Source organism: Mus pahari, chromosome 10 (genome assembly GCF_900095145.1).
Source record: "Mus pahari chromosome 10, PAHARI_EIJ_v1.1, whole genome shotgun sequence".
Lineage (NCBI taxonomy): Eukaryota > Metazoa > Chordata > Mammalia > Rodentia > Muridae > Mus > Mus pahari.
This window is the reverse complement of record NC_034599.1, coordinates 102,514,898-102,523,986: the sequence shown is the minus strand read 5'-3', so window position 1 is coordinate 102,523,986 and position 9,089 is coordinate 102,514,898. Positions and strand designations below refer to the sequence as shown.

Below are 9,089 nucleotides of genomic sequence, written 5' to 3'. Positions count from 1 at the left end.
AGCGCTACAGCCTTCCTCACCTGTACACACCTACTGTACTTCCTGGCCCTTCAGGGGTATCGACACCCTTAGGTGCTGGGCTTGTTTTATTCACAGGGAACTAGTGTATGACAATAAGTGATCAACTGACCGAGAGATTAGGTTCTCAGAGGTTCAGAGAACTTAGAAGCCATTTTCGGGCCATGCTTGCTGTTTAGGAATGAACACAGCATCCAAGCAGAGAGGCTGCTTATGACAAAGGCTTCTGGCTTCACGGGCACAAACAAGCTCCCCCTGGAAGGGGACAGCTGTGGTGCACTCGGGTGGGGCTGCTCTCTGGGGGAGGCTGTTAGACTGACAGGCTCTGAACAGCTCATACTCCACAGAGCAACACTCCACAAATTCTATTTACATAAGGCCACCCACGCCATTTAGCAGAGGAGGTCAAGGGTCACTGTTCCCTCTGAAGACAGGTCAAGGTTCTCAGGGCCATCCACTTGCATGTTTCACCGTTCCCTTCCTTTCTGTCTCCACACTGCTGCCAGGGAGGGCCTGAGCTATGCCTGTGCTGTTTTTTTTGAGGGTCCCAGGTTGCATGGACAGGACTTTGTATCAGGGATATGCATGGGTCTGTAATGATGACCCCCAGTCCCCTCCTTTCAGCACCAGAACTTCCTCTCTTCCTCTCCCCCAAGCCATGCTCCAGGCGAGGTTCCACTCACTTGAGCCCGCACACAGGAAGGCCCAACAAGCAGAGGACAACTGTGTCAGGATTCTAAGTGAGAATCCAGGGCTAATTTCATCCAACACAGTCCCAAGCTAGGACCACTAGGAGATGAGAAAGGAACTAAAGGGAGTGAGCCCCCACTCCAGGCTAAACCCCAAGTCCCAGACTTCCGGAGTCAATGATAAAACTGAGTCTGATATAACAATCTTTTAAATAATACAAATTCTTAGATATTTTAATTGGACACTTGCACAAAATTTCGATAATTAATGTAAATAGGTATTACCTACAAAATAAAATATACCTCAGACGGTGAACCCCTCAGATGGCATTCAGAGTCAGGCTGAGGTTGTGTGCACCTCAAGATTCATTATATCACCAACAAAAGCTACATTCATCTTTCAGTCCCTTTGAAGAAGGTCCCCAGGGCTAACTGGCCTTGAACAGCATGTAGAGCAGAGGCAATGTGGCCATGAAAGTCACACAGGTGACCAGCATGCTAGAGACAGTGTTCCTGTTAGCCTGGGCTTCTAGCCTCTGCTCCATCTCTGACAGGGCCAAGATCACACTCCCGTGTTCCAGCAAGGAGCTGGGCAGGGCCCCATCCACTGGCCCCACCGAGCCTGGATGTGCTGGAGCCTTTGCAAGCTGAAGCACTCCAGCCATTTGGCTGCAAGTCTTTTCCAGGCCATCAAGCTGCTCTCGTAAACCCTCTAGGCAGGAATAGACCTGCCTAGAATGACGGAGCTGCTCTTTGATGGTGGCTGAAAGGCCATCTATGTCTTTTCCTCTGGTAGAAGAAGAACCTGTTGGTGACCCAGAGCCCTGGCCCTGCTCGACGTGCACCAGGCCCCTCAGATCCATCATAAGGTCCTGGAGGTCTTTCTGTTGGAGGGAATAGCTAGAAGCCTGTTCCCGGATGGCCTCCTGGAGACTCGCAGGCCCTTTCTGGGCTTCCAGGAGTAAGGCCTTCAGCTCTTGTAGCCGGACGCGGTTAACATAGGTGGAACCAGCCACGCCTATCAGAGCTCCTAGAACTGACCCAATAAGGGACCAGTTCTTGGTTCTCTCAGCCCTTGTACGCTCTTTCTCATGACTCTCCCGCACAGCTGCAGAGAAGAGAGAGAACTTCTCTCGCTCTGAGTCTTCTGCACGCAGGTATGCTATTCGGAGCCTCTTCTCTTCCTGTGGGAACAAAGTGGTATCAGACAGCAGCAAGGAGCCTTGTGACTACAGCCACGGGGGCAGAGGCCACTCCCCTGCCACGGGCTCTACAAACACGTGCTGCATGAAGACAGAAGAATGTACCTGGTGGTGTGGGAGCAGAGCGGTGGGGAGTGTGAGGGGTAGCCATGTGATCTTTCCCCTGGGCAGTCATGCAGAGCATGTCTATAAGAAGGTAAGCATCTGGTATTCCCTGAGCCAATACCCGCACCCTCTCTTCAGTGGTGTGGGTGTCAGAGAGTACTTCGCTGCACAGTTCAGCCCAGTACTCAGAAAAGGGCAGGCAGACAGGCTCTGGAAGCCTGGCCCTAAGGCCGCCGTAGAATTTTCGGGTTCACCTCCTCCAAGACCTCTGACCAACAGTCAGGGTTACCCCCTCCATACCCTGCCATGCAAGGGGCTTGTGCAGATAAGCGAGGGCTGCTTCCTGGGGGGGCCCACCTGTAGCATCCTGTGCTCCACAGTAGCCAGTTCCAGGTACTGGTTGTCCTCCCTGGAGACTCGGTCCAAGCGGTCCCTCACCTCCTTCAGCTTAGTCTGCTGAGCTTCCAACCCCTCCCGAGCTTCTCGAACAAGCCCACGAGCCACCATGAACACTTTCTCCGCCTGCGGAGAGGATGTCAGAGGGATCAGCCTTCTCTGTCCAGCCCCACTCTGTGGCTCAGCTCCACGGCTAACGAGGCAGCAGTTGAGCAGGGGTCACTGGGGGGTCACTGTGAGAGGCAGAAAACGCTTATCCCAGCTCACTCTGGCATGTTCGACATGTGGCCACACCCACGTGAAGCACTGGATTTATTCATTCAAGCAGAAATAACACGCTCCTGAGAAACTTGCAAAGCAAACAGTGACACAATCTTTGTCCGCTAGATCCAGCCAGCTCTTGTCTGACAGGAACCACCACGAGGAACCCCGTGTATGACTGAGGCCTCCAATGCCACTATCAAGTCACTGCTACAGCCTCTAGCTTACGGCCCTGGGAACTTCAACTCAGCCAACCCCCACCCCCACCCCACTCACCCTGGGTACCAAATCCAAGGAGAAGAGACAACCATGTACCTCGGATCCCTAGCCAAACCCTGCTCTTTTCCAACCTTGACACACTGTTCTGTAACCGAGTGCAGACAGGTGACACAGTGCGTTTCTGCCGCCACCAAAGACTTGAAGACCACAGGTAGCTTGGTCCACCTCCCAAGATGATGTTTCTCAGTGCCCTTTGCCTTAGCACCTTAAGGCAAAACCGTCCACAGGAGGCAATTTTGCCGGCCTAATACACAGGGCAGTCATTAGCCAGGGACTTTTTGGTACTTGAGTATTTGCGCAGAGAGCAGAGGGTATAATTACAGAGACCTTCATTCCAGTACAGCTCCAGATCTCCACAGGAGATAGAGGGAAATATTCCTACCAATGATGTTTGTTTAAGAAAAGGCAAGTCTGAGCCGGGTGTGGTGACCCATGCCTATAATCTCAGCACTGAGGTGAGAGGATCACGAGCTCAGAGCCAGGCTAGAAGACAGTCTACATTTCAGGCAAGTCTGGACTTCAGGACAAAACTGTCTCAGGAGACAAAAAGGACTAGTTATGGTGGCCCACACCTATAATCCCATCACTCAGGATGTGGACACAGGAAGATCAGCCTGGAGTACAGAAGACCCAGTCTCAAACAAAATACACAAACGTATCCAGTTTCCTAGCTGCCTTCACACATGTAGCTGGGAATGGTTTTTGTTAGGAGTCCAAGCCATATTTCTCAAATCCGAAGACAAAGCCACCCTGCCTCCCTCCTCACCTCTGTCACATTTCCCTGGGCCTCTCGGACTTCATTGAGTCCCACAAACTCTTCATATCTGTCCCACCAAGCCTTGGCAGTAGAGGCTACTTGATGGCGAATGGTGTGGCTCAGTGTTCTTCCCAATTCTGGGAGGCGGTGAAAGAGCCCTAAGGCTGCAGCTTCCGGTCGCTTCTCTCTAGGCTGGCTGGGACCTGGACTGCACAGAGTCCTTGTCATGCTGAGGTCCATTCCAAGGAAGGTTCTCCGTACCAGTATATGGGGTACACCCACCACATGTTGCATTGCGAACACAGGGCTGCACCCTGTCATGGCAAGAACTGTGAGGAGAATGCCAGACAGATTAGCTCCTGACTGAGAAAGGCTAGACATAAGGCAGGTCTCAAAGCCTAAGCTAAACAGACAAATTTCTGTCCTTGTAGCAAGAGGAAGGCCAGGCTTTCCCATGGGTTTTGGGGACCGGGGAACAGTTGTGGAAAAGCTCATCAGGGTGTCATGTCTTCCCTTTCCTCCTACGATGCCATACAGACCAGTTGCCCTGGCTGTAGCACGCCATCTCCTAGGCCTCTCCAACAGGACCTAGAGGAGGAACTTGGTGCTTGCTTTTTCTGCAAATGCCAGAGAAAATCCCCAAATCTGAGTTGCCCACGAAGGCAAAGATTCACAGAGGCTCCATGGGCTGGTGGTACAGGTTTGTAATTCCAGCCACTTGGAAGGTTGGTGCAGGAGGACTGATCAGAACAGCAGAGCCTATAGAGCAAGCTGCGGGCTAGTCAGGGCTAGGGAGTGAGACCTTGTCTTAAACAACAACAACAAAATAACTATGACAACGGCAAGAAGTAAAAACGTTTTTAAGGGCCAAGGAGCATAGCTCAGTGTCAGAGCGCTTGCCCGGCATGCCTATGGTCATAGATTCAATCCCCATTACTGCGAACACACACAGAACACACACACACACACACACACACACACACACACGACTTCTTGGAAATGAGGGAAGTAAGGATGAGTGAGGGAAAGCTAACTTCCAGGGGCATCCCTATAAAAGACCCTCACACCTAACCCCCAGGCTGGGGCTACCACTAGCTCTCCTCTGAAAGGAAGGGAGGGAGGAACCTGTCTTCCGAGCTGTAGAATGCTTTTCTTAGGTCCAAATCACACCATCCCTCTGCTCTCCACCTGACTTTTCAGGCTCCCAAGTCCCTGTCTCACATTTCCCACCTCCACCCCAGCCTCTGCAGCCACTCAGCAGGTCAGGCTCCTCTGCTCCCTTTCAGCCCTGCTTAACAATACCAACTTCCTCTGACCTGCACAGGACAAGGAGTACCCAGAGTCGGGCACTGCCCGGCCCAAGAACAGAAGGGGCTCAGAATCCTGAGGGAAGGGCCAAGTTACCCAGAATCCCAGAAAAATCTGGCAGCTTTCTCTGGTCAAATGGCATTAAGCCTGAAGGAACTGATCAGAGTGACACCTGGTGGCCAACAAGAAAAAGCAACGGGAGCTGGGACAGAGGAAGGGCCTGGAGAACACAAAAGGGCTTCCTCAAACTATGGTTGGAATTTCTTTTCTTAGTTTCAAGTCATGAAACTTCTCACAGGTGGTAACCAGGAGATGGAGGGATAATTTTGAGAGTTTCTTTATACACAGATTAACTGGATCATATGAGAAGGATATGGTGTAAACAGACGCAGGTGCAAGGGGGCTTCCTCATGCACAGATTCACCCCAAGCATCCCAGGCTCCTCCTCCTCAGTGGAACTCTCTCGATCTTTTGGAAAACAAAGCTGGATAGACAAGGACACGCCTTCAGGTCAAAGTGGGTTCAAGCTGAGAGCTCTAGCAGAGGGGATCTTGATGACACTGGTTCTAAACTGCCGCTCCACCTGAACTCAAGTCCTATTCACAAAGCTTAGGATCATATACACATAAGTCAGCACACCATCATACCCAAGCCCCAGTACCGGGCCCACAGAACACAAGTGTCTACAGTCCCTCACCACTACCTCACAGCTCCCTCCCAGGAGACAGATGTTAGAGATGGAACCAAGCAGAGTGACACATGGCCAACAACCTCTGTGCCACTACAGCCCTAGCTGCTTTCCTCTCTTTGATCCCATTCTATGAGACTTGGAGGACCCGGACGTCCTGTGACTCAGCTGCCCCCCCCCGGCCCCCCACCCCGATCTCTCCTTAGCTTTCAGAACCCCAGAAGTCACTGCTTCCTCTCAACTTCCTCCAGCCTTTTCAGCCCAGTTCCTGGCTTGTGCTCTTCTAGCTGTCTGCTCTTGGTTCCCTGGCAGAGATGAGACCTATGACTTGTTTCCGACAGAGCAGCCCAAGAGCAGGTTAACACAGGAGTAAGAGCAGAGCCTATAGTTCCCGTCTCACCTGGCATAGAGATCTGGCAGAAACCAGAAAGGTCAGGTACTCCCAGCGCTCACCCCCTTCCTTCCCATAGCCATATTCTGTTCCAACCAGCCTGACACTTTAAGCATGATCTGTACAATTCTGTGCCCTGCCCCCTCCAAGTACACCCCTCTCCCTCCACAAGTCTGTGGCCTGTCTATGTCTGCTCAAATATCTCCCTTTTTTAAAAATTAATTTATTTATTTATTGTCTATGAGTACAATTATAGCTGTCTTCAGGCACACCAGAAGAGGGTGTCAGATGCCATTACAAGTAGCTATGAGCCACCATGTGGTTGCTGGGAATTGAACTCAGGATCTCTGGAAGAGCAGCCAGTACTCTTAACCGCTGAGCCATCTCTCCAGTCCCAAATGTCCCCTTTCAGTAAGGCCTTCCTTGACCACCCCCTTACTTGCCACCTTTCCTGTTTTCTGCATCAGATAAAACTGCCTAGCAAGAACAAGCACTTGGCAATAGCAGGAATGTCCCAGAGAAGGGTCAGGGGCTCCCAGCTTGTTTCCCTCATCTACTCTCCCCTTTCAGTCTTTCCTTGCCACCCCGCCACGCGCCAAGTGTTGGCCTGTCTCTCAATGGGAATGACATCCATACATAGGTGTCTCGCAGGCCCTTCAGCCAGCGGAGGAAGAATGACAATGCTGGCAGAGGGAGAACCTAGGAATAGGAAGCTCTTGGAGTCACCTAAAACCTGCAAGGTGTCCAATGCAGCTGGGAGGTGAAGCAGAGATGGGCTGAGGGGGAAAGGCTGGACAGAAGGACAGAGGTCACATTGAGCAGGAGCCTACGTCCCGAATCTTGTTTTCTCAGCTTAGTTCTCCACTGTCAGAAGACAGCTGCCTCCTACCTTGCTTTTCCACACCACTCAGGGTGGGGGTAGCTTCTTCCTGGCATACTTTATCAGCTGCCACCATCTCCCAGCCCCAGCCCTGAACTGCAGAACTGGGGTTAAGCCCATGAGCTTGTGTTCTTTATCTCTAGTTCTCGCCTTGTGTCTGTCTGTCTGTCTGTTTCTCTCTCTCTTTACAATTTTTTTGCTTGTTTTTTGTTTTTCCTTTTTTAAAAAAATTGGATATTTTCTTTATTTACATTTCAAATATTTTCCCCTTTTCAGGTCTCCCCTTGGAACCTCCCCCCATTGTTTTTTTGTTTTTCAAGACAGAATTTCTTTCTCTGTATAACCCTGGCTGGCTATCCTAGAACACACTTTGTAGACCAGACTAGCTTCAAACTCAGAGATCCAATTGCCTCTGCCTCCCAAGTGCTGGGATTAAAGACGTGTGCTAGCCGGGTGGTGGTGGCGCACGCCTTTAATCCCAGCATTTGGGAGGAAGAGGCAGGCGGATTTCTGAGTTCAAGGCCAGCCTGGTCTACAAAGTGAGTTCCAGGACAGCCAGGGCTACACAGAGGAACCCTGTGGGGGGTGGGGGGGGAGCATGCTCCTTAGGAAGAGCATCACACATCCCAGACACTGCTCAGTAGCTGATGAGATGTCTCACCCAGCCTGACTCTGCGCACCATCAGACCCCTTAGCAGGTTGTCAGAACTTCCTTCTCCACTTGCTCTCACCCTCTCTGCAGTGGCCTTCCTTGTCCAGACATGTATCTGCTCAAATGTCACCCGGTCCTTGTCCAGATCACCTCCACCTCTGCCAATTTTTGATCCCCATCATTTGCCCTTTGTCAGCCTGTGCACTGTGATGGCTCCCTCTTCCTTCAGAGGTCATTTTCACTTGGCTTCCATTTGCCCCCATCTCCCTAACTGCCAGACACTTTTGCAGCCCAAGATGCAGTGCTCAGATTCCCCTCATACAGCCACCTGGACTGAAAATGCTAGCGGGGGCTGAGATGGTTTCTTGGTGGGGAGAGCAGCCTGCTCTTGCAGGGAAAACAAGTTTGGTTCCCAGTATGCAGATCTGTGCTTGGATAACCTATTAACTCCAGTTACAGGGACTCACCGCCCCCTTCTGGCCTCTGAGGACATCTGCATTTATATTCTCCTCCATAGACACACAAAAGCACATGTAATTAAAATAAAATATAAGGGCTAGGTGTAATGGCCCATGCCTTTAATCCCTGCATACAGGAAGCAGAGGCAGGTGGATCTCTGTGAGTTCAAGGACAGCCTGGTCTACAAAGTGAATTCCCGGTCAGCCAAGGCTACATAGTGAGACCCTGTCTCAAAAATCAATCAATCAATCAATCAATCAATAAGCAAAATAGAAAATATTTTTAAATAATTTACTTTATAATTGGTTATGGTGGCATATGCCTTTAACCCAAGTATTCAGAAGGCAGAAGCAGGCAGATCTCTGTGAGTTCTAGGCTAACCAGGCCTACACAGTAAGCCACCATCTTAAAAAAAAAAAAAAAAAAAAAAAAAAACTCGCCAGGCAGTGGTGGCACATGCCTTTAGTCCCAGCACTTGGAAGGCAGAGGCCGGAGGATTTCTTAGTTCAAGGCCAGCCTGGTCTACAGAGTGAGTTCCAGGACAGCCAGGGCTACACAGAGAAACTCTGTCTTGAAAAAAACAAAAACAAACAAAGAAACAAACTCAAAACCCTGGTTTTGGGGCCTGGAGAGATGACCTAGTGGTAAAGGACAATTGCTGCTTTCAGAGGTCCAGGGTTTTGTTCCCAGGACATATATATCACAGCCACCAGCTCTAGGGGATCTAACTCCCTCTTCTGGCTTCCACAGCTTCATGCATATGGTACATGGATGGACAAGCAGACACATGCATAAAAATTAAAAATATATTAATAAAACAAACCAAAAACCCCACAGGGTTAGTGATGTAGGTAAGTGGTACAGTATTGGGAGCCCTGGGCTTGATCCCAACATTGGGTAAGAAAGTGAAAAGACTCACCAAAAAAAAAAAAAGCCGGGCGTGGTGGCGCACGCCTTTAATCCCAGCACTCGGGAGGCAGAGGCAGGCAGATTTCTGAGTTCGA

The 9,089-nt window shown here is 50.6% G+C and overlaps 1 protein-coding gene across 2 annotated transcripts in view; it reads right to left on the bottom strand.

The window, feature by feature from the left end:
• Positions 1–52: 52 nt before the first annotated feature.
• Ccdc51 (coiled-coil domain containing 51) overlaps positions 53–9,089 on the bottom strand; it is a 20,060-nt gene continuing 11,023 nt past the window's right edge. Inside the window, exons 2-4 of one of the 2 annotated variants that reach the window (XM_021207457.2) lie at positions 3,717–4,036; positions 2,372–2,536; positions 53–1,891 (exon numbers count right to left, since the gene is read on the bottom strand). In XM_021207457.2, coding sequence (XP_021063116.1) covers positions 1,136–1,891; positions 2,372–2,536; positions 3,717–4,028 — 1,233 coding nt within the window. In that variant the 5' untranslated portion in view covers positions 4,029–4,036 and the 3' untranslated portion in view covers positions 53–1,135. The remainder of the gene's footprint in view (positions 1,892–2,371; positions 2,537–3,716; positions 4,037–9,089) is intronic. The other variant, XM_029543748.1, reaches the window with a different exon arrangement.